The sequence below is a fragment of the Dermacentor andersoni genome, chromosome 1 (assembly GCF_023375885.2).
Source record: "Dermacentor andersoni chromosome 1, qqDerAnde1_hic_scaffold, whole genome shotgun sequence".
NCBI lineage: Eukaryota > Metazoa > Arthropoda > Arachnida > Ixodida > Ixodidae > Dermacentor > Dermacentor andersoni.
In genome coordinates, this window is record NC_092814.1 from 47,065,132 (window position 1) to 47,091,184 (window position 26,053).

The 26,053-nt window shown below is 46.9% G+C and overlaps 1 protein-coding gene and 1 pseudogene across 1 annotated transcript in view; one reads left to right on the top strand and one right to left on the bottom strand.

Annotated features, from left to right (window-relative positions):
- The window catches only part of LOC126543948 (1-phosphatidylinositol 4,5-bisphosphate phosphodiesterase epsilon-1-like), a 212,706-nt gene that overhangs the window by 104,574 nt on the left and 82,079 nt on the right, over positions 1-26,053 (bottom strand). The window contains exon 3 of the mRNA XM_072287433.1: positions 24,514-24,684. Coding sequence (XP_072143534.1) covers positions 24,514-24,684 — 171 coding nt within the window. The remainder of the gene's footprint in view (positions 1-24,513; positions 24,685-26,053) is intronic.
- Positions 20,025-20,204, top strand: LOC126546395 (U2 spliceosomal RNA; annotated as a pseudogene).

A 26,053-nucleotide genomic window follows, 5' to 3' on the forward strand; every position in this document is an offset into this window, starting at 1 on the left:
AATGGGGAACAATGGTGAGCGTTGCGAAGCGCACGCAGCCACGCACCACCAACTCGATAGCGAATTATGGGGCAGGAAGTTTGCCTATTTCGGCGGAACTGTTACGCGTTTGCACAGCGCTGTAGGATGGCATCAGAGCGGACAAAGGTTGCCGACCGTTTGCGTTTGCCGCTGCATAAAAAACAAAAAACAAAAAAGTAGTCAGCCGCCGCTAATGCGGATAGAGCGCGAAGCGCCCCCTCTTTTCTAGGTCAGCACCATCGAAGGATGACCGCATGTATTGGGCCAATAGGAACAGGTGTGGCGGCGCATAGTAATGCGTATCTGCTGCATTTGCCTCTTACAGCAGATCCGCAACAGTCATCGTTTTTGCTACACAACGATCTGCCCTTTTTATTTCTATTTCTGGGAGTCGGAACTTGCAACGCAAGAAGACAGTGAGGAAATCTGCGAGTGGAGCACCGCTGTTTTTGTCTCGGTCGCTCGGACATGCCACTCACGAGAACGGAGGATATGCTAATGGTCAAAACAAAGCTTTGCGCAAGCTTTTGACTGTCTCGTTTACGTTCGCACTACAAAGGTGGCTATCTCATTGTCATTCGCCTGTCCTTAGGGCCATCCTCATTCTTACGAGTGCGACTATGCCCGAGAACTCAGGTCCCGATGAACGGTGAACCGGTCTAACGTTTCGAAAATGCAAGATATTCAAACGACCGCGCTGAAGTGTATGTTTGGATTCACAAGTAACTATTGAATTAGGAAAGACTACACCTGAGAAACAGTCAATTACACGGACGTTGCAGCGATCAAAGTAACTGTTGATGGGAATTAGCGCTCAGAATAGAGGCTCACACAGGTAGGGGGGGGGGGGGGGGGGCGAACATATAGGAATGTTCTTCCCTCATTCCTGTGTGTGTGTGTCCTTCTTAGCGCTCATTCCCCTCAATAGTTATGCAAAACCAACTAGCTGAAGAGTTGGAACCCTTTTTCAGCAAATAAAGCTGTAAGAAGGAGGACTGGGCCAATTTGTGTATCGGCGCGAAGGCAATGAAGTCGTCCAAGAAACAGCTGGGTGCGCATCAATATTGTTAGCGAAAATAGGCACCTCGGCGTTACCTTTTCAGAAACGTTGTCTTGGAACTAGCACGTTTTTATGTCTGCGACAGAATCTATTCACTCTTTTCGTCACTCCTGAACGTATTGTTTAGCCATAAAACGCAACAACGACGACTACATTAGCTTGTTTGATTTATTACACAGATATTTCAAGCACAACACTATAAAACAGGATCCCTGGCATGTACGATTCCGCCGCACAGAATGCGGTAACCAGTCACTAGTATTCCAGATGGCCACACTCCTAAATCGTTGAACTTGGCGTAAATGCCGAAGTGAAGTCTACGCGCACATTTTTCGCGCATCTTTTACGCGATCCTGATGAGTCGTCTTTCTTGCACGCTTGTTCCGCACTGTTTCTAATCATTTCTGGTTTCCTGCGGTCCTGACCTAGTGTAGGGTATTTTCTGCACGCGAGTTCCTTTACAGAGTTGTATGACAGACCAGTTTATTTTTAGTGCGATGCATTGATGAGTTTTGAACGTTGTGAAGAATAAACGTTGTATTTTTTCCAGTAGATCATTGCTGTTTTTTTTTTGTTTTCGTTTTTACAGCGAAGCTATCTATGGCTAAGGTCTGCAAAAAATGCGTCTGACATGTTGCAAAAACAAATCATCATGTGAACCGATCCTGGTGATAGTGCAGAAAGGGTCCAAGCTCAATGGCACATACCACTGTGGGTTCGGGGACCTGTAACGCGCCCATGAACTACCCTTGTCACACATGGGACGCAAGGACGTAAAAAAAAAAAAAAAAAAAAAAAGAAAATTGTGGGGTTTTACGTGGCAAAACCACTTTCTGATTATGAGGCACGCCGTAGTGGAGGACTCCGAAAATTTCGACCACCTCGGGTGCTTTAACGTGCACCTAAATCTAAGCACACGGGTGTTTTCGCCCCCATTGAAATCAAGGAGGTTCTTTAACCTCCTTGATTGCAATGCGGCAGCCATGGCCGGGATTCGATCCCGCAACCTCCTGCTCAGCAGCCCAACACCATAGCCACTGAGCAACCACGGCGGGTCGACGCAAAGGCGTCCCAGGCACAAAGGTATACGAATAGATGTTTCTGAAAAAAAAAAAAATGTTTTGTACAACTGTTTCAAAAAGGATTGTTAACAAATTCTTGGCGCCAACCGCGCGAGCGCGCTAGTGCCACTGCTCGCGCGTTCGTCGTCGTCGTCTTCTTCCACAGCTGGCTCCGTTGTGCAAAAAAGTATCATCATCAGCAATGGCTCGAGCTTCGTCGGCTTCCACGGCTGGCTACGTTGCCGCTCGTCATCCCAGCGTATAGAATTCTCTTCTGTCGTCGTAATGGGGAGGCCGCGGTTCGGGGGTATTGGTTAAGGGGGTATAAGCCATTTAATTGTTTTACGTGACGGACACATTTGATAACAGAGGTGATACGTGAATGTGTGTGCGTACCTATATCGCCACCATGACCCCAGATTAGGACAATAAATATGTTCGTACCTTTGTTCACTATTCCGGGTCGCCGATGTGTCGTGAGCTAAACAGCGTCGCTGGTCATCCACCTTCACAGAGTCGAATGGCACTGAATATTTTTTTTTACTTTGTGTGTCATACTTACAATCGATATGTTGCATTCGCTATATTTACGAGCCTGGGCGTATTGCTATATTTGTCTTTCCTTTTCACGTGTTGCTCTTGCCTGCGGGTGCAAGCTTTATCGCACTCGTAGCCGAACTGTATGCGGGCCGGAGCTCTGTCAAGCAGCAACGTGCAGCTTTTAGAAGACCTTGCTGTTGGGCTAGGGCGCATCTCAACAAAATGTTAAGATGCACCAACCAAGATGCACCTGTCCTTATCTCATGCTTTCTCTGTGATCGTTAGTTTGGGCAGTTTAAATTTTTGTGCCGCTTTTACTCCCTGATCCCCTGATTCTCTTCGAGATTAAAAAAAAAAAACAAAGAGAAGAAAAGGAAACGTCCGCCTATTCCTATGGCAACGTTGCTCTCCTTGAAACAAAATAGAGGAGATAAATTTATCGCTTCTCTCATATACGCAGTGATTACAACCTATTCGTCACATTTACGCCACTTTTCTTTTTCTAAAATAAATTGGTTCGTTTCTTAAAGGGTGAAGCGATCATTGCACAAGGTGACTGTTGCGTTTCTGTGAGTGTGTTATGTCATCCGAGTGTTTTCTTCATGTGTACGCCTGTTGATCTTTCACCGCATCGCGGCCCTGTATATGTGTTCTCAACTCGTTGTACGTGTGTATGTGTCGGCACTCCGCATAGTCTGCTGCAACCTCTTCCCTACTTTGTCGCTGCACGTTCCAGTGACTATGAGTGGAATCACCATTTACTCGTTTAACTAACTACACTCTAGATTTTCCGAACGTGTGATGATACTTCTTGTTTTACACAATTTTTTTAAATACTATCACGTGAGAAGGTGTAGCCGTCTTCATTATAGATCACTAAAGCTGTTTTTTCTTTTTCCATTTCAACAACAACAACAACAACAACAACAACAACAACAACAACAACAACAACAACAACAACAACAACAACAACAACAACAACAAACAATGAGACATTAAAGCTAATTAATATGAAATTTCTTAGTACAGTTTGTCGTTATCTCTTGCACGAACTAAGTGGTAATGGTCGCCTCAGTCCCAACCTGCAAGCGCAAAAGAGGCGGACTTTGTCGAAGCTCATATCGGAACAAGCTAACCATCTGAGCTGCGCGCCTACCGACTGCAGTTGCATGCCACCAGCCAGCAAGAAAATAAAAGAACAAGTCGTTACACCATCGCTTCTAGACTCGGTGGCGCGAAAAAAAAAAAAAAGCTGCAAGCTTGAAACGAGGTGCATAATCGGTAATTTGTCTCCATTCAAGACGTTTCGTTACATATTCTATCTGCCCAAATACGTATTTCCCATTCACGAGACAAATGCCGCGACAAGGACGCTCATATTTCTCATACAAGCAGCACTGTCTCGAGTCCGCAGGGAGGACTGAAGCTTTGTACGGCAACAGAAAGAAAGAAAGAAAGAACACAGGGATGCCAGGGATGCGAGCTGATGTAACGGATCGAATTCGTTACACGAGACGCCGACGACACCTGGCGACAACTCGCAACCAAGAATGACTGTGTAACGAGACGCGCCAGGCGAACCGGTCGCACCGAGGGCTACATTACACTCCCGCAGGCGGATACCGTAGCCAAGCTGGCATAGCTATTCGCGGAGAAGACAGCGCCGCTGGCGTTAGCTTTGCCAGAGGAAAATCGTAGTCGTGATGTGAAGGCACAACGACACTATGTTATCTGCACTGGCTGATGTAGAGAGTGGTTCGCCTTCAAGCGATATAAGCTGGCGATCAGCGCGCCTAGGCTGACTCAGAGGGGGTAATTGAATTTTAGGGTGATTACACACGCGCTATAGAATGATTTATTATGGTTTCAGCGATTACTAACGTAAGCACCGTGTTATGTACTACGAGTCTAGCACCTTGAACATGCGCACATTTGAAGAAAGAGCACTGAAAAATGTCGTAAGTGTTAGCGCATTCCGACTTTTATTTACAATTTATTTAAATATTCCGTCTTGTTTGTAAGTGTGAGCCATCCTGACTTTAATATCTATTGTTTGACTGAGCGAGGAGTAACTGCCATCAACCATAATGCGAACCTCTCCTACACACAGAGAGATATAATTTAAAGAAAAATTCACCGACGATTACGATACTCCCTAATGCGAAATTTGAGCGCAGCCGTATACGTGTTTTCATTTCGCGATATATTGGCTGGCGCGGACAACCTGTCTCGCGCGGCACACTGCAAATGGAGCGATGTGTTGCGCGACTGCCTGACTAATCAGCAGATTGCGAGAGGCAGCGCGTGGGTGACGCGTGGGTGCGATTCACAGCAGCCGCCGCAGACAGACGTCCGCTCATGCAGCGCTTTGTTTCCATATATGGTATCGGTGAACAGACGACGGCGCGCTACTGTGGCGCCATCTCCTAGCAGTCGTCACCGCAGAGCCCGTCTTGCGCGGCACTAAGCTTTTCTTCTCACGCTCTCGCCATACCCTCGTCCTATGCTTTCCTCTTCGCGCTCTCCTCGCTATCCCCGTCTTTCATCCCCCGCTGCGCTCCGCGTTCGCTCTTTCATCCTTCGCTGTGCTCGTTCGCTCGGTTACGGCGAAGACGCCGATGCTAAACGCAGGAACGGGCGCATAAGAGCTGCACTTTAAACGGGGAGGAGGGGAAACGTCGCGCGGGCTGTTGTATTCATTAATGGAGTATCTAGACCAGATTACGAAATAAGTAGTAGCTTCAAAAAATAACAAGCCTCAACTCTGCGATTGAAACGTACAATCTGAACAGCGTAATTGAAAACTACAATGAGTGAAAATTACTCCTGCCGAATTATGCAGAGGAAAAAAAATGTGTTGATTTGCAGCTCTCTTTTCCTATTATAGTGAGTACATGATTACCACATTTCGCCACATTTCCGAAGAACGGTTCGTGGGAATCGAGTGAAGCCAGCACTGAATATCTTATTTATGAGCGAAGATGCGCCTATCATCTGAGGGGAAAAGAAATTTTCACGGAAGGCGCGTGAAATGAATTCCTGTTATAAGAATTCTAAGGGAGATGCGAGCAGAGCACGGCTGTCATATACGCAAAGCGCGCATGTATGCAGGTTACCGATCTCATGCGACAGTATACATACAGAAAGGAAGCCTCATGTGCCTATCAGTGTAAACTCAAGCAGCAAACATAAAGAGAAGGATGCACTATTACATGGAAAGGAAATGAAGACTTCCTGTTAGCAGCCGTCGTCGAACACATGACTGGACCACGTAGCCAAGGATAATAAATATAAGTTTGCTTCGTGTCAGTCAAATACAGGACCCGCCTCGCTTCTTTAAGCAAAACGCCATTCTTCCTAAAAGTTAAAATGCTTCATCCATATTTCATGTCGCATTCATCACATGTCCCGGATATATTTGCAAATTTGCCACTGCAACAGGTTGCAACGATCTGGCCGCACTCAAGGATGCGATTGTCAGCGTGTATGTTTACTAGCAGAAATTGCGCACATACTTGAACTAGTCAGCCACTACAACTCACCCTTATACGCTTGCCCCAAAAAAGAAAAGAAAGAAAATCGCCAACGGAATTGGAAAACTACACGTCTGAGTCTCGTCACGTCCCACCTGGGGCTTCCTCATGCTGTTCACACCGTATCCGCGATACCTCCCTCGAAAATTACGTAAAAGAACGTCACGTATAAAAGGGTGGCAAAAATTGTTGAATTGACGCCTTTTATTGGAGAAGTTCTACTATCACAGTGGGCAGTGCCCGATAGAACTAGTAAAACGGCTCGAAAGTAGGAAGGCCCCACGAGAAGGAATCTATACAAAAATTTATGGGAAAAAAAAAATGACCGACAAACTTTCTTTTTAGTTATGCTAGATGCTTCCATTGCGCCCCGCTTTCGTCTTTGGTGGCAACCTCCGTCCCCACCTCGATAGGCGCTGGTTCATGGCCGAACATTAACATTCACCAAGTGCCGTTGATCTAGCTGGATGGGTTTGCCTTGTCACATTTCTACGAGTGAAATCGACAGGTATGCCCTTAGCTACTTTAACAACATACATTACTTACACATATAGGTACTTATAATGTGCACAAGCGAAACAGGATCGCGGAGAGTGGAAACAACAACGCACAAGAAATCAGTGGCGAACAAAACAAACTTTGAAATGCCAACCGCAAGAGACGGAGCACTCAGAGGGGCCAGATACCTTTCGCCGGAGCACGCCCACGAAATATTGCTTTTCAGTGCAGAAAAGGACGAGAAATTGACAGAATAATAATAATAATAATAATAATAATAATAATAATAATAATAATAATAATAATAATAATAATAATAATAATAATAATACAAAGGTTTAACGTTCCAAAGCAACGTACGGGCTATGAAAGGCACCGTATTGCGGGGGGCCTACCGATTAATATGGTCAGCGTTGCACGCGAATACATGAATTAAATTATATTTTAAAAGAAGAGTGTAAGATACTTATCATGAATGTGGAACAAACCTAAAGTAGCAGATATAACGTGCCTCCGGCAAGCGTGTACTTTGAAGTAAAATGTGTAAAATGTGGCTTTAAATGGGAAATGTTGGCCCTCAGAGTATACAGGGCGGCATCTGATAGAAACTTACATAAATTCAATATGACGCATTGACCAAAGCGTGTAAGGCATTCTGAACTAATCAGCGAGTCAGCAAGGCGGAATGAAAGTTTCTTGATAAGCCGGCTCCCCCACATCAAATAACTAATGAATGCCGACGTTATCGTCATACAGCTCTCTCTTTATTATATACAGATGACGAAAGTACGTGAAGAAGTAAATTCCACGCGCTCATCGACGCTCCCGGCGAAGACGAACCGTCCATTGTGGCAATAAACCGCTTTCAGTGGCTTTTACCATCTATTAATATTCCAGGTGGATACTTGTGGCATCACCTCGAGACAACAGTTGCGTACTTTGCATTTAAAATTTGGAAGCGACTGAGAAACGTTTGGGAGATAGTGGAAAAACGAAAGCCACGGATTTTAGGCAAACTTACGTCCGGTTCGCTGTCTGCTGCACACAGAGATCCGCTGGAGGTGGTAAAAAATAGACGCGGCGGCAATGGAAAGTGTGCACATTCAGCGCACGCACGAGACCGTGACGATGGGCAGTCATTCAGGCCTGTCTAGTTTAGACACAGCAGAAGTGTATTCGCAGTTTTCTGCTTTGAAACCACGGTCTCGGCAGCTTCATTTCCAGGAATGACCTCTGGGCAGCTTAGCATGGCCTAAAAAGAAAGGCGATGGAAGGTCGAAGCGAGGGCAACGGTGCTTTCTTCACGTGTGCAGCGGTTGCACGCGACCGCTTAAGGCCTTCCACATCAGAACGGCTGAGAATTTGTAAAAGCGTTGAGCAGTATAGGTGTCAGAGCTTGATCGCAGCGGGAGCGACAGGGTGGCAGATGAAGCTCATCAGACCGGCTCTATATAGAGTCAAATACTTAAGCATATCACCAAAATAATCATTGAAATTGGTCACTTGATTCGCAGGATTGACCCATGAAGTGGCGGTACTTGAGCTGAGGTAGCTCGCTGCCTCGGTCACTCCGTCCTGCAGCCGCGCACTACGGTACGTCATGCGAAATTCCACTGACTGACTGCTAGAGTAGTGGGCCAAACTTGTAGCAACCAACATACACGCCATGAGTGCAATTACGGCTCCTCCTTACCTCGCACTTATTGGAACGTTTCAACAGCACACACAACTGAACACCACTTCGGAGCTTGGTAATCAACGAAAACAAGCAAAAAATTATGCAAATGTAACGCACGTAAATGTATGCAAAGCCAACTTTTAGTGAAGCGGTTAGAAATGCTATAGAACTGAATGAGATGCGATGAGATTATCTTTGCTTTCATTCTACGCAACGTGTAATCTCGTGCAATGGTTATGTTTATGCAGAGCACAGGTCACACAGCTTAAACGTCACGCAATGTTTCACAAGCTGTGGCCAACTGCAAACCCGAATTCAGACGGATGCCTTAAATTGCTCTGGCGTCGCAGCTAATGGAAAGTCCGTCGAGGCGCGCTCGTGACGTGGCGTCGCAGCCAATGGGAAGTTAGGTGCCGTTTCGCTGCTACAGACGACAGACGCGAGGCTTTTTCGCTAAATAGGCCATTTGACGCTTCCACATAGAAAAAAAAAGAAAATAGAGAAGAAAGCAGCTCAAACACGCGACGATACCGCTGTGTCCGAACCGTTTTCTCTGTGCGAGCCAAGCAGGCCATAGACGGTAATACTAACATTGTCCCCCTGTGATCCGAAATCTCAGGAGTCAAATTTCAGCGCGTAAGTTGTCATCGTATACTTGCTATCTGTTCATCAATCACTGAGACACTAAGGAGGGCTCTGCATGGGCACACGCAAGATCAAAACTCTCTTGTGTGAACCTTTCCTCGACTTTCTGGATAAAGGCATCAAGCGTCGGAAAGAAAACGTCCACACGATACCTCTCCTGTTTCGTCACGCAGAAATATTCATTTGTCCGATTTGCGTCGTTTCTATTCAATAATTTTCTTTTTCGGAGTTCAGGAATTTCAATGTCATTTGTCTCGCAGATAGAGCAAGCTTCTGAAAACAACGTTTAATAAACTGTTGTATATCGTGCCTCATTTCTCCAGTGTGTCTTGGAGATGTCTTGCTGCATTAAAGGCAGTTGTGTGCTGAGTATTGGGCCCCTGAAGAGCCCGAATGACCTTCAGAATAACCCGCATAACAAAGTGAGCGACCTACAGCAAAAAAAAAAAAAAATAACAGAAGCTTATGAACTTCAAATAAGTTCCTTGAGTTTTGCCCCCGTGCCCGGATGCCTCATTGAGTTCACAATCTCTAACAGCGCACTCGGCAGCTCTGCGTAGTTCTAACGAACGGCCTTCACAGCTTTCGCGCGGCATGCCCACCTAGTCGTGGACAAAGACTTCAGAGTTCTAAGCTCTGTGACGAAAGCATATCAAATACTTTAAAAAAATGTGTGGTTCACAATACTTTCAAAGAAGTTTTAGGCAAGTTGCACAGTGATAAAAAATATCGAACAACAAATTGTCCTCTGCTCGCGACAAACATGTCCATCGATGAGTACAATGGAGTACTAGTGGGCATAACAGTGAACGTATACAAGCATGCCATTCTGTTCTTTGCACTTCGCTTGGACTCCACATACGTTACCAGAGTTGGTACAGAAGCCTCGTCAAAGCAGACTGCGCTCACAGAACTCCAAATAACATCGATGCCAGCGAGAACAGCTTGCAATATGGCGAAGACTCACTCGCTGTACATGTTTGTGAGCCTTTCAAGACCCATAAACGCCTCAATTGGCCTGTTTATAACCACCCAAAAGTGCCTGATAACAAAGACAGCTGCTCACGATGGACGCAGTCACTGAGCTCTTCGCAAATATGTGAAATTTGTTTCACTTAAATCCGCTGGATAATTGACTAAACATGGATGTGTGCACTGTGCAGCGATTGTAAGACTTTTTTTTTTTCATACTGTAACTCGTGTATACGAAGCGTTCTTCGACCCCGACTCTAAATGATAGCGCGAAATTGGGTCATGCATTTTCAGCAGATTGATAATTTTTGAAAGGGGCCCTGCTCTATATCTTCCTCTCTTACAGCATGCCCTCTGAATGGCCTTCCTCCTTTCGGGAGCTGGACCACGAGGTCAATATGCGCCTTAGAATATCGAGATTTTGCTGGCGTCTTTGCTCTGCTTGGGAATGTCATCGAGCAAGGCCCTCATCTAGAAAAAAAACGCTACTGACTTATTTGTTTTGCAACTATTCTACAAGATACTATTCACATGGCCCTCAGATTATTCATGCTAGTTGAACACTTGCCTCACGTTCGTTCAAGATAAAATTCAATTGATATAAATGAGAGTCCTGAAGCACCTTCGAAACACCACCTCCCGACGGGAATGCCCGGTAACAAAAGCAAAGCGCAGCGTCTTTTTCTGGGCTGTACTCAAGCCAACTAACCTTAGCAAGCCATTGTGCACAAAAACTGCGTTTGTGTTCATTGCCTTCTGTTTGAGGATAGCTGCTTAGGCGCAGTTGGATGGACCACATGCTTGCCTGAATTGCTTCTCTAGGTCGTTAGTGGCCAATGGTAAGGATGGGTTATCACCAGGCACGTAGATCTTCTCGCCAAATGACGTCGAAACAGCCTGGCCAGTTTGTTCGTCCAGTTCGTCACCGGCATCGCAGATATTTGTCTTGTAGCCTTCGGCTGTTTGCTCGGAGATCGCCCAGCGATAGGATGCCCGGGCCGCGGGGCCGAGGCTTGGTTTTTGTTGCAGGCAGATAGGTCAAAAGAGGTGTCTGCCTATTGGGGCAATTTTTGGGAGCCGCAGCTTTGTTAACGACCTAGAAACAGCGTTTGCGAAATCGCAGGTGTCCCCTGTCCGCCAGCAGTGGCTTACTAATTCGTCCCTGTTCGCATGGCGTGTGCCGCCCTTTTCGCACCTCTTTGGTGCCCCTTAAGACACGTGTCACGTTTCCTGCCTTCACAGAGTTTTCTCCCATGCTCAGCCAACACGGCGGAGGGGGGCTGGGCCGGCCCCCTCCTGTGCACGCCTGCGGAACTTTACATATGTATATATCAGCAAACATATCCAGCGAGATACTGACCTACCGACCGATCGACCAATCGACCAATCGACGCGAAACCGTGGTGGGCGAGGCAAAGAAAAATTCGCTCTAATTAATAAAAGACGCTACATTCCGGATGTCGCGACGCTGCATCTCTGTTTCTACAAAGGTTCTGCCAGAAATGCGACAGTGATATTACACGACGATCATTGCTAACAATCAAGCCTCGCCGACGTGTTAAAGGGAAAGCGTTAAGGGGCCCGTGTCGCAAACATTCCGATGTGGGCGTCGGACGTGACTTGAGCGAAACATCATTCCAAACCACAACCACGCAGGCCCTCCGCGTGGCGCGGATGCGTGATTGAACTAAATTATTTCCTCAAAGTAAAATACGCCAGCAAGGTTGTAAAGTATGACCTAACCACAACCTACAGACATGATAGTGTCGTAGTTTAATTTGAATATACCAGAAAACCCAATTCTGCTCCGCGGAAACTCAAACACAAGCCCGTTTTCCGAGCGGCGCGGCCTGCTTGGTTCCTTGCAACTACACCCTCGCGCTTGGCTCCGCGCATCTGCAAGAAAACTTACTCTTAAGAGGAAGCTTTAGCTTGGGCCCAACTCCGACGCGGCCTATTCAAATACATGTAAAACGCAAAAACAGTTTTCTGAGATAACCCCTGCACCGATTTTAATGAAATTTGTTGAATTTGAGAGAGCAAGTCAAATTCTAGTGACTGTTGGAAGCGGAATTTCGATTTATGGCTCGAGTTTTGTTAAAAAGATTTTCAAATATCCAACCGTTTGAAAAAAATAGAAGCACAAAGTTTACAAATTCATAGCTCTGCATCACGAACAGATATCGCGGTTCTGCAAACGGCATCCATTAGATCGTTAAAAGCGGACAAATTTGATCCGTGATTTTATATCTTACGTGAATTTGCTACCTTGTTCACAGGGTTCTGCAAAAGCTGTATTTCCAAATTGCTAAATATATTTATATTCATGTGTGACATATCAATTTCGTCCACTTTAGATGTGCTATTAGATGCAATTCACAGCATTGTATTATCGTTTTTCGTTGTTGAGTTAAAGAGTTGTAAACTTGATAGTCTCGTTTTTTGAAAATTTTCAATTTTTGCCAATATTTAATAAAATATTGACGACATAAATCGAAAATTCGAAACCAACAGTCACTAGATTTTAAACTTTTCTTTTAAATGCAGCAAACCTCATCAAATTTGGTGCAGTGGTTGCTGAGAAAAACGAATTCTCTTTTTACATGTATTTAGATAGGAGCACCCGAGCTAAAGCTTCCTCTTAAGCGTCCTTCAAATTTTCAGCCTGTTCCACCAACTGAGACAACCGTACTTAGGGGACACTGCGTGACCATGCACTGATGTGGCGCTTAACCCAAGACCAATACCTTCTTGAGCCCGACACATCCTATGTTCCAGGCTACATCCTCGTTTGCAAGAGGGGACAAATTCATAAAGCTTTTCGTTCGCAAGTGCTCTCTGCCAATGGACTGCCGCATTCGCTAAAGATAAGTGCAGTATCAGAATTGGCTGACATTTTTTGACGAACAGTTCTAGCGTAAGACGTTTCTGTGAATATGCATATTACCTATTGATCTCCCTTCCCCCTACCGAAGTGTAGGGTAGCTAACCGGGTACGTCCGCGGCTAAGCTCCCTACCTTTCCCCTTTTCTCTCACCCTCTCTCTTGGAAAGGTGCTACTGGCTGTTCAGAACTCACCAACCTTACGACTAGAAACGATGTGTAATGGACAACGCATTTCATAAGTCACTACTCCAGTGTTTGCACGAAGCGGGCCTTGTAGGCAATTTTTATTTAAGAGGTTGGTTATATGCATTCCCTTCTATAACCTTTTTCAACAATCTGCTGAGCGGCAACCTGCACTAAAAGAGAAAGAAATGTGGCTTCTGTGATTGGTTTTTGTCGCGGTAATCGTCTCGTTATCACTCCGATCGCTAGCGACGGAAGCCCGACCGCGGGCCAATGCGGCGTGAGATGCGTTGCTGTTAAAGTTCAAATTAGCGGGGATGGCGATGCATTTTGCTGCTGACTGAGTCCATAACCCTCGAATCTGGAGCAAGCCACAGTGTTTCTACCAAATGATTCTACGTTGAGTGCTGGTTTACTTCAGTTTTGCAGTTATGACATGCCCCTTAAAGTCATCATTAAAAGCATCACGCAGGCACCACGCACTGCGACATTCGGTGTAAGCGAAGCTTTAGCGTCCTGCCGCCGCGGACTAATGATGCGATCGCAACCAACCGGTGTCGCGCCTCTTCCTCTCCTCACCGCTCGCACCCTCCTATTCAGAGTGCAATCACCACCACCGACCAGACCATCTAAGCCCGTCAGACGCCACAAAGAAAGCTTCGCTTACGTTTAATGATTGAAAAATCCACCTCTATCCCACCCTGTGAAAGCGAATGTACAGCGAAGCTGTTGCCGACGTTATACAAGTGCAACCGACGTTAGAGAAGTTGAAGAGACTTCCGCCATTGGGTTGCGCCGACTGACGTCAAGCCACACGCCGCCAACTGCAGGTAACAGCTGTTAAAAAATTTATGGGTTTTTTCGTGTCAGAACCACGATATGATTATGAGGCACGCCGTAGTGGAGGCTCCGCTGTAAAATAGTAAATTATGACCAGCGATTACTGCACAAATTATATGGGCCGATATTCGCAAAGAAATTATTACGCTATAGAACTCTTCGTATATAAGAGCACATCACACCCAATCATGGTGTAGGGCATAACCTTAGCGAAAGTGGCCAGTCACGAAGCTTTTAGTTCGTAAGTGCTCTTTGCCATTGGCAGGTTGTCTTCGTTTGCATGATGTCCAACATCAATTCCAATGTAAGAGCTGTTTATGAATGCGGGGCCTGCAGTGCTATGAAATTCGCTCAGCAAAACTTATCATGTTGTCTCGGATCGCCTGTTTTTAATTATCGCAGAGAATCGTTGGCGAAACACGCCTTGTATATGGCGGTGGCGGAGCCAATGAGTGGTGGTGGATCCAGCGCAAAACAGCCGACAGGACACTGCTTTGTTCAGTGCCCGTGGTCATCAAATGATCGAGGTGTTCAAAGCGATCTACATCAAAGCACGCTTGCCTTATTTTCAAAGCGCCCAGCCTACTAGATTGGTGGCTACAGTGAGCAACTAATCAACCGGGACCGACCCGGATCAACAGCCACGCACAATGGGACTCTCTGCAATCTTCTGCGCATGATTCATGGCGGCCCACACGTCACCAGCATAGGACGGATACAAGCACTGCCGCGTGCGACGAAAGTAGCCACTCCTGCCCAATAACAACCCTAGTTTTGTGTGTGGAGCTAATATAAGCACACGAGGATTCGTTCTTAGAATGGAAAAAATAGAGCAAAAAGAATAAAAACTGGAAATGCGAACGGGTACGCGACTGCATGCGCGGTGTTTGAAGCCGGAAGTTAATTGAAAAAAGGCAAAGTGCCGTCTTTATGCGCGCGCGCGCGCGAGAGAGAGAGAGAGAGAGAGAGAGAGAGAGAGAGAGAGAGAGAGAGAGAGAGAGAGAGGGGAAAGCAGGGAGGTTAGCCAAACTTAGTACAGTTTGCTACCCTATGCATGGGGAGGGTGTGGGGAGCGAAAGAAAGAGAGAGAGAAGACATGCTACACCTAGCTTAGTGCACATGAAAATGCCATCAAGACTCATGTCCTCTCTCTCTTTATGCCAAAGTGTGCAACAAACCCTAGTCGCACAAGCCTGGCCAAAACATGGGTTCGTTTTTCGTTTACACGCGAGCATGACCAATGTGTACCTCATACCGATCTTGACACACGCCTAAACAAACCTTTATGCATAGCTGCATTTCTTCCTGTGTCAAACGTAGCACGGCTTCAACGTTCGTGCAAAACGTCACGTGACCCTAGTACCAGATGGGCCGCTATAATATTCTCTCGTTCCACGAAGTTGGTGCCAGAAGAACGACGCCCGAAGCGACACAAAAGCGATCGCGAAATTATCGGGTGGCCTCCCCTAGAGCGACTTCAGCACACTGATATGATGTTTGGCGATTCCCAGTCTGAGACACGAGTAAATCTGGAGCCGCGGCACGTGGAAGAGACGAGTACCCTCATTCATGCTTTGCTTCAGTTGTAGCTGATGGGTGGTTTCTGATGGACTAACTAGTAACGTTCTGCGGAAGGAACAGTAATTCGGTGACTGCCATGTTAAAGTCGCTAGACGTGCTCCGACGCAATTAGCAGAACGTTGGTTCTCAGGCGCTCCAAGTTTCCGGATACTCTGCTGGAATCCCGCATTAGTCACGGCAGACCTGTTTCCGTCGAGCACAGCGCTGAAAGACGAAGCCGGGACACCTCATACGTGATCGCGCTCACAATGGACCTGTTCCAGGAGCCAAGGTTGAAGACTATGCTCGATTCAAACGAGGGAGGTCCGGTCAGGTTGCAGCTTCGTAGTGAGTGCAGCATGCCTTCGCTTTAGTAGATTCTATCAACGGCGTACGCAGCGAGCTCAAGCTGATGTGAACCTATAGAGCAAAAATTTCGTGACTTCTGGGCCCAAGCCCCTAAACAAAAATTAACGTATTTCAGTCTTTCGCTGCAGACATTGGTATTTATTTATACAAGTACCTGCAGCACTACAAGGGCAGTATTGCAGGGGGGGGGGGGGGGGGGGCAAATTGAAGAAAAATGAACATGTGACAAAAACTTGAAACAGCTAAGCACAGGTGGTAAAAGTAACAAAATACGTAACATCGATGAGTCATCTCGACGACAAAACGGCCGTCAGTGATATGCGGTACAAAATTGCAATCATTTGAAAAAAGAAAAAAAAAAGAAAGGAAATGACGCCGAAACATGTCATAGGAGGACCAAACTAACTGGTAGCTTCATATTGCCGGTCTGCTTGGATTTCTTGCTAAAAACACAAACCCGGATAAACAACGAACATGGGTCAGAGAAAAGTAATAAATATGCGCTAATAATTAGAAATAGTGCTTCATTTCCACGAAGCAGGCAGCACTGTTCGGCGTTTTCCGAAAGTACTTTACAGGTGGCACAATCAAGCTACAATGTTAAATTATGGTGCAATAGCGGCGCATACATAGCAGCTTCGTGGACGCTTTGCACTATAGACGACTCGTTCAACTTTATCACAAACTTGACCAGCAAAGGGAACCCGTCCACCAAACTGAAGAATGAATTCGCAGCATTTGATAAATGCCTATCACAGCTACAACTGCAAAAAATTTAGGTACAGTCGTATCCCTTTTGAAGTACTCAGGTCAATCAGCGAAATGCCTGAGGTATAGGCAGGCAAGAGTGAATCGGATAAACAAAAAGGACTAGTTTTGTCAAATCATATGGTAACACACATACCAACGACGCGCGCACACATCTGAAGAACCATATTTGCCGCGCAATTAAGCCAGAATTCCGTGGTATATGCTGAGAAGGGGCTCTCTGGTGCATGATGAAAAGTGCGCAGCTCTGAAGTGCATGTTCCACAGTTGCAAGCATCCAAGACCTCGAGATGCATGTGAAAGGAGTGTGGTGTGCCTCTTGCTGTCTCTAAATGTGACTCGTTTGGGCTTTACTCCGTTGTTCTTCCTGTGGTCATTTTTTATGTTATGAGAAATGCTAACTTCATGAGAAGCCGGAGGTGTAAACCTGGCTGATCGCCTGGCACGCTACTCCATGTTTGTGTGCTCGTGTAATCACTGTGTATACTACAGTTATCTACGATATGTCTACTCATTATTGTTGATTCCTCACCGTATTGAGCGACCACCGATTGTAGCGCATGACACCCGCTCAGGCACCACACGAGTCATGCGCGGCGTCTAGTTTTCCGGGTGCCTATACTTCGATAACCCATACTTCGACACCCCCTCCCAGACATGGCACGACGTAGATTTTCCGGTTGGCGGCAAGATCGCCGACCGCAAATTTCCCAGCATGAACGGGACATTGCAGACATGCGAGAATTCGAAGTTAGCGACGCAGCAGGGGCTTGGAAGTGAGCTGAAATTGCTGCTCCGCATAAATGCCCACAATTTCAAAAGAAAGAAAAAAAAGTAAGAAACATATGCCTCATAACTCCCGCATCCAATAATCCCATATGAAATATATCGGATACCATATAAAAGCCCATATGTTACCATATGTCGTATGGGGTTATTGGATACAGGAATCATAGGGCATATGCTTTTTTTTTCGATAGCGCAGAGACGCATAAATAGTCGACTTAAGGAGGGACGCGCTCACCATAAGGCCATTCACTATTCACTATCAGGCATCACATCATTCACGTGGATTTCAGGGCTGGCACGCATATAGGCCCACCTGTCACCCTGTCAAGCAGCCGAACGAAGTTGGAGTCTCTCACTTATCGCAGTGCGAGCAGGCCATGACATCGCCGCCAAGAAACGCCTTAAAAGGTCTTGCGCGCGCAGCCGACGTGAGCAATCAGGCTGGCGAAGCCGAAGTACGGAATCGGTGTCCCATCTTCATGGTAACGCCCTCGACTGGACCTGGTCACCTACATCAGGGGATTTGGCTTACAGCCGACCCGACAACCAAGCACCTGCGGCGCAGAAGCACTGGCCCACGGAGGGGAATGAAGCGACGCCTGCAGCAAGCGGAACACAAACATCCCGACAGCAATGAAAATGTCATAAGCGCTTCCTAAACACCGCTGCCATATAGCGCTCGTGGTCCTGTGCCACATCTGAAGGGGCTACGTCACCTTTACCAGCGAATGTAACGTCATGTGCTCATTCACGCTTTCGATTTCTAGAAGCAACGTTATGGACAACCAATCATGCTTGCCACGCGCATACTGTACTAGGTGCAATAAAAACATTAATTCAAATGCGGAGTAGGAGCGATGATTAGAACAGTCACAATCGTCTGGTAAAGCCCAATAACAACAATACAACGGCGACTTAGGCACAGTGGTGATCCGAAAACAGCGGTTGTTCCAGCTAGCTCGTTTGCATATGCAGGCATGCATGCCGAAATATGCATATCAGGCCACCTCCCTGCAACGTAATTGCGGACATGTAAACAGACGTAACACGCACATATATTTCCCATCTTGTTTCCGCAGTGAACCACAAGTTAGAAATGTTGCAACATAACCTTCTTTTGGAAAAATGTATTGTCTTTTTTTCTACTACTTTGTGTGCTTCTTGGTAATTTGCATCATGCCGAAACAGTACTCAATTTTGTCACACGTAAACTATCGTAAAAACACAAATTTGTCGTGTTATTACTTTTATAGTGTCACAGTGAATGCCGAATGTTGTTCTTATTTCATTGACACAAGAACAAAAGGGGGGAGGGTGTTCTAATCGGAGAAAATGTGGCGTCATCTATCCTTACAGGGCGAAGCGGCCGCCACTGAGACGGCAGACTGCGAAGTGGCTTCAGGCTTTCAGCCACAGATGGAGCCATCGCTGCTTTTATTGCGAAAACTTGTTATGGCATCGACCGCATACGACGCCTACTTCAGGGGCCGAATTCATGAAGGTTTTCGTTCGCAAGCGCTGTTTGCCGTAGGGTGGCCGGCTTCGCTAATCATACAACATATCAAATGGCTGGTATCCACTCGTACGAATAGTACAAGCGTAAGAACGTTTTTATGAATACCGGTGCCGAACGAAATGGGCAAGTGTACTGCACGCAAACAAAACGCACCGGCTGTACTTCTCTGCGAAATTAGAAATTAAGTGCTTCTCTGCGAAAATAGAAAGTGATAATAGAAGGTTTACAAATTAAATTCTAGGGTGCAACGTCCAGACGCTGCACCAAGGGTGATGAAGGACGCCTTAGCTGAGGGCTCCCGATTAATTTTGACCACCTGGGGTTCTTTAACGTGCACCTAAAGCTAAGAACGCCAGCATTCTTGCATTTCGCCTACATCTACATGAGGGAAAAGAACCCGCGATCTCGTGCTCATCGGCAGAAGACCATAGTCACTGATCCACAGCGACAGGTGGAAGGCTTGGCAGGGACAGCCATCTTTACCAGTTCCCCAGCTGAATGACGTAAGATTTCTTGCATATCGTACTGAGTTAACGAACGCTGAGGGCCCGTATTCACGCAGAGCTCTCACGTTAGAATAGTTCGCGAGAGGAAATTCTAGCCAATCCTAATGCTGGACACATCATTAGTGAAAGTGGACGACCAATGGCAAATAGCACTTACGAAAGGAAAGCTTTGCGAATTCGGAACCCACCCCCCATCCCGGTGTTTACACATTACACACTGACCTACACATCCTACAGCACGTTCTTACTTTTATGAACGCCCCACTGACAGCTTTAATCGGCTAGAGATGGACAGATGACACAAGAAAGATAAACCAGTAAGAGCCCAAATTTTCTGCAATTGGAACGCGCACACACGCGCGCGCGCACACACGCACACTCAAATGGTATTCACGGAAGAGAAGTGAAATTCAAAATGGAAAACGGCAACTTGTCTTTCTGGTTTTTTATATACATTCGCGTGGACGACGGGAGCGCCGCCCCGAGGAGCCGGAGGAAAGTAGACACGCGAGATGTCTCGACGGCACCGCCACCACGGAAGGAAACTGGATACGCAAGCGCTTGGACGCCGACAAAGAGATGGTGGTGCGAACGTAGACATGACCGACGCGGGTCAAAGTGCAGTATCTCTTCTTATCGGCTTAATATCTGGTACCGGTTGTGTTTGGACCCAAGATATCAAACTTATTTTTGCAAGTTGGCGGAGTGCTTCAAACCTGCTTCACCTCCGCCGCGGGACGGCCCGGAATTGCCCTATCTTCGGGATTTTTTCAACACGCGGACTCGACAGTGGGGAAAGTAGCCCTTCACAGCTTCGCTGTTAAAAAAAAGAAAAGCAGATAATAAAGCATGTGTGTCATTGCGCCCCCCCCCCCCCCCCCCCCCCTGCCATCCCACTCCCCAGCTCCTAAAAAGCATCGTGAGGGTCGTGACATAAGCAGTGTGCGCGTGTCAATATAATTAGCGAAGACGGCCGGCCCAATGGCAAACAGCACTTACGAACGAAAAGCCTTGTGAATTCAGCCTTCATCTTTTCTTCGTTTATGCAAGGAGTTGCTGAACCAGAACAGGGAATTTATTTTTGAAAATATCTTAGCAGGGCACATCTCCTTTAAAGCATTTTTACTCTCTTGTGTATAATAGCAGTAAGTAGTAGCCATAGACGATTTTTTTTACTTAACTGGCAGAAAGAGTGCGAAAAATTCATGTGGTCGGCAGGAATTTTTTCCCTCGATTTCTGCCACTTAAGTAAAAAAAAATCACCTAGTACTTACTGCTGACCTTCGGCTGATCTGCTTACCACGTGAATTGCACTGCCCACGTGATATGATCTCGGAGCGTGATACCTGCAAAGAAGCGTTTCCGGTTCCCCATTGCAGCTATTGCCGAAAACCGCGAAGCGCGGCTCTCCGTCCAGCACCCTCTACAACGTAGCTGTGTGGCGTAAAACGAAGCCGGGCAATGCTGACGTAACGATTCTACTCCAACGACATTCATTTTCGCGCTTCGCAGGAGGTCAGTGCGGCGCTGTGCCCGCGTTATGAACTGGATCAGCCGGTTGTAAACGGTGGATGACGGCATATTGAATCGAGCATAATAGACAGTTTTAGTTACACGTACGTAGAGGCTTTGCGTACGCAGAGCTTCTACGTGTCAGCAGTGCGCATGCGTACAACGTAGCGGGCGCGCGCGCGTCTCACGGACGTACGTGAGATTCAATTCTTTGCGTGCGTTTCTTGCGCACGTAGACAGCTTCGCGCGGGAGTTCCGCGAGATCACGAACAAGCGATAGCGGGCCGCGCGCGCGCAGACGGCTTGCATCGAAACACGGCGACAGGATTGAATTGGCTACCGCCGTGTTCACATTTCCCGATAGATGTATAGCTACGGGGGTCCCTCTTGGCGTGCGTAGCGTACGTGTAGCTAAAAGCGTGTCAGATGGCGTGCACGTAAGGCACGTAGGCTTTTCACGTTTGCGTACGTGAAGCCTCTACGTACGTGTAACTAAAACTGTCTAATGAATCGCTACATTATGCCGACCGTGCCGTTGCGCTTCCTTCTTGCCGCCAGCTGATTCCGACGAGCACTCGAACGGACGCATAGTCACTTCAGCAGCAGGGGCGAGACAAACCACTATATCGCGCGGTATGGCGAAGCTTTATTTTACACCGCTCTACTGCGTCACAGGTGCGTTGGAGCGCGAGCTGTACTTCGCGGTGCTGCTTGGCGTGATCAGGGCCGCGGTATTATGTAGCCATTCCTTCCATTTGATTCCATGCCACTCATATCATTGAATCTTGAGATGGTGCTTGCTTCTGACTTCACAACGTCTCTCGTGGAGTCTTGTCGCATTAAATTTCAAATAAATAGTGTAACCTACGGAACCTGCCCCATTCTTCATGTGATCAAAATTGCCTCATTAGACGCTTCGCCCAGTCCATTTATTTTCAGGAAAAGTACATTCTTTCGAATTTTTTTTGTCCTTCTTCTTGTCGATCACTGCTTTTCATGTTCGTGCCATTTCAAGCCTATGCAAATGGGTTCTATTGTTTCGCGCTTTGTTACAAAATTTTGTGTTACTCGATGTTATGTAATATTCGTCGATTTATTTGAAGTCTTCGTGCATGACTGACCGTCACCCTGCTGTTTTGCCAACTGTAACGGGGTCGGGACCTCGTCAAGCTGCTCAAGCTACCCGTACTCCTCCTATCCAAGGGAAATAAAGTTGATTGATTGATTGATTGATTATGTTCTATCGAGAAAATAAAATAAATATAATGAAACGGGGGTTTAGTGGGTTGGGTTTATACTAAATCTTCGTGTCACGTGTCATGAAAGTTTAAGCTATTTAAATGATTTTATGCATAGTTATGTGGTATGCTGTGTAATTATGGCACACCCGTCTCCAAAGCTGTAAACTGTTACGGAGAACTGGAAATGCGATGTTTTTAAATTAATGAAACTGTGCGTGTTCTCAAATGTTTGTACATGCTTGCGCGTGTTCCTGCACTATCTAAAACACAATTAAAGTCTGGGGTTTTACGTTCCAAAACCCCGATCTGAGGTCAAATTCTCAAAGATTTTCTTTCTTTAGGGGTTTTAGCCATTGGCTGGGCTGCCTTCGTTAACTATATGTCCAGCATCAGGATTGGCTGAGATTTTCTGTTACGAACAGTTTTGGAGTAAGCATGTTCTTGCGAATATAGGCCCTGATTAAGAGCCACGTCATAGTAGGGTATTCCGGAATGATTTTGGTCACCTACAAGGGGTTGCTTAACTGCTCGTAAATGAAATTACAAGAGTTGTCTTTGTATTTCGCTTCCCATCGAAAGTGCGGCCGCCGCGGCCGGGATCAAACCCGCTGTACTAACCCCTGTGGCTTCCTGGACCAGTGTGCTAAACTTTGTACGTGTTTGTGTTCTCGACTTGTATTTAGCGGTCTCCCGTGCTATTCAGAATATATATATATATATATATATATATATATATATATATATATATCTATATATATTGCCATGCGACGCGGAGTAGCGGGTGCCACATAACGACGCCAACCTCTCCATATTATTACACTATTGTTATGATATTATTAAAAAAGAAGAAAAAGTTTGTTTAATTTGAATGACCTGTTTGAAACCTATCATTAATACCTTATGAGTGCAATTATGGATTTAAAAGTTATTGCGCCCCTTATCGTTTGCGTGAAGACATCCTTCGCAAAAGGTGCGACTAGAACGCACTGCACATGGGTATTTGAGAAGTGCAACAATAGCTGCGGACACAAAATCGCCAAGTTTACCAGTTTTATTGGCGTTAAGTTCATCGTTAACCCGCCGTGGTTGCTCAGTGGCTATGGTGTTGGGCTGCTGAGCACAAGGTCGCGGGTTCGAATCCCGGCCTAGGCGGCCGCATTTCAATGGGGACGAAATGCGAAAACACCCGTGTACTTAGATTTAGGTGCACGTTAAAGAACCCCAGGTGGAAGAAATTTCCGTAGTCCTCCACTACGGCGTGCCTCATAATCAGAAAGTGGATTTGGCACGTAAAACCCCATAATCAAATTTTGTTTCCCTTGTTAGGCACACGATCAAAGGAATGTTTTGCTCTCGCTTAAGAACTTCCTAACGCAAATAAAACTATTATCAATGTTATCAAGATTTCGTTTGCCGATTGTAAACACCTTTGGCGTACAATGTATTTGGTGTGCGCTGTTAATCAAGTTATCTACCAGTCAAATAGTAAAGGTAAGTCATCATAACGGATGTTGTACGTACTGCGCATAAGAGAGCGAGAACTGACAAGCACAAGAAGGGCATGAGATATGTGCTCACTTACAAATTAATTTTGATTACGAAAGGAATTGCGAATCTGTAGTGATGATGCAGTCCGACTAGCCATTTATAAGAAAGTCATTAAAAGAAAGAGTACTTAAATTTGGTGCTTGTTATTTTCTGCCTAGCGAATTTGTTGCTTGCGTGCATGTGTCTCATTTCTTAAGTAAGTGAAATGCAACTGCTGGTGAGCAAACGTTATGTGTTCTGATCGCTCTCAGTTTTCGAGATCTTAGTCTCCCAGATGAACGCCATCCAACTAAATCAAGCTGCGATTTGTTCTGTACGTGGCGCATATACAGTCAGCAATACTTGAAATTGGGTTGGTTGCTGAGTGTCCATCTTTTTTTGCCCTAGCATCCCGTTTCTTTGGGTTCGCCTTCATCCGAGTAGTTTTCCAACGCTAGCGCAAAAAAGGTGCATATACAGTACACATTTGTCGCAGCGCACGTCGAGTGTATAGCGAAAAATGTGAGCGGAGTTCATATTTGCACTGTTCTTTCGCCTGTGTTTGCCTGACTACAAGCCCTTCCCTCTAGAAGTGTGAAGGTTTTGGAGTGAACTGACTCTCATTGGAGAAGCAGATGTCTCTCTTTCTAAATAAATATTTCTGCATGTCTCGGTATGCTGCCTACGCAACGGCTTAAGCCAGCTCCTGTCCGTATCTTTCTTTAATTGCTGTAACGCTCCATTGCTGTTTGACTAACACGACACGTACACTTCGTAGGAAGCAGCGCAAAGAGACCACGTGACTGACCTTGGCATCTTCGGTGATGGGGACGAGTTTTCCGAGCTGCTCTGAGCCGAGGACATGGCGCGTGCGTGCGTTGCTGGGCCAGGTTTCTTCAATGCGGAGCTGTACGCCCGCTAACACGGCTGCCTCCTCTTTGGAACACAGCAGGTCGCCGTTCACCACCAAGTCTCGCAGCTGCGCGGAGGACAAAGACAACGTCAACCGACAGCACCGGTTATCCCAGTCTACGTCCTTAAATGCTCTCCGCCCTCCCCTTCAGGAAAGATATGCTCCGCCCTCCTGAAAGCAAGAAAAAAGAAAGTCCACAAGAACGTCCACGAATGTCATTTAGGTACGACCTAACTGTGCCATTCCTTTCAAGCAGTAGATAACACGGTTGTCTAGCTTTGTTTACTCATGCTGGGGAAGACGGTATGAAAGGGGGGTGACGATACCGGATTAGAGCAGACGCAAGCGCTTTCTCATGTAACAGCACGAAATCTCGTTTTTCCTAGCGGAAGTTCCAGTCTCCCGAGGCTTTCACTGCGCTCGGAGTCCAACACGAGAGGACGGTCATGGCGACGTGTTGTCACAGCAGAGTCTGTACGTACTCGGCGCCCCGAGAAAGTTCTTGCTGCAGGAATCACCGCGGACCCCTCGTACACGGCGGCCTCATTACGACCAGCGGGCCTCAAAGGGGCCCGGACGGTGCGCAAGTCCCCCACTGTCACGCGCAGCCGCACGCGGGACCGATTACTCGGAGCGCCGCAGGGTAATCGCCGCCGCGGCAGCAATTAAGAGGGTCCGCCGGACCTCAAATAACACTCGTCCTAGGACCCAACTCTCCGACGCCCCCCCCCCCCCCCCCCCCCCCCTCCGCAGCGACTTTAGGGATCCCATCGCACCTGCGGCACGTCCGAGAGTCAGGCCCGTAGGTCCGGGCGCTGGCATTGACCTTCGGCCGGAGTGTGCTCCAATTTGGAGTGCCGCCGGCGCGGACGGCCCCAGCTGTGCGGCGTTCCTTAATCATCGCCCAGAAAGAGCCTCCCACACCCTTTTCTGAACTCGGCCGCCAAGGGAACAAACGGACAGCGAAGCACGTCGATCCTCGGGCTTAGCGTGCCAGGACCTTGGCCTGCGAGCGCACGTGAGAATGAAAGCGTGCTGGAATTGGGCCAACAAAAGCGCACCTCCGCCTGTACTACCGTGCGAAGAAGACAGCGCCCGCCGCTGCTGGAAGCTCATCCCGGGCCAGCCCCGATTGGGCAGAGAGCCTGCTGGGGCCTCGAGCATGTTGTCACAACAAACATACCGGCGGGTACGCTTTTGCCGAAAGCTGTATATAGGGTTACTAATTACGAACAGTTAAGCCTCCCATGTCGCTCGCAATTTCTGCCTGCGAATCGCACAGAACTTTCATGCAAACTTCCTTGCCTGTGCCAACAAAAGGAAGACAAAGGAAACTGGCGTCCTTTCCGACATGTTCGTAAACTTGAAATTGCTGCCCAACGGTGAAATCCTCGCTGCAGCAGCCTCCAGAGCCGTTTAACTGCAGCCTCAGCAC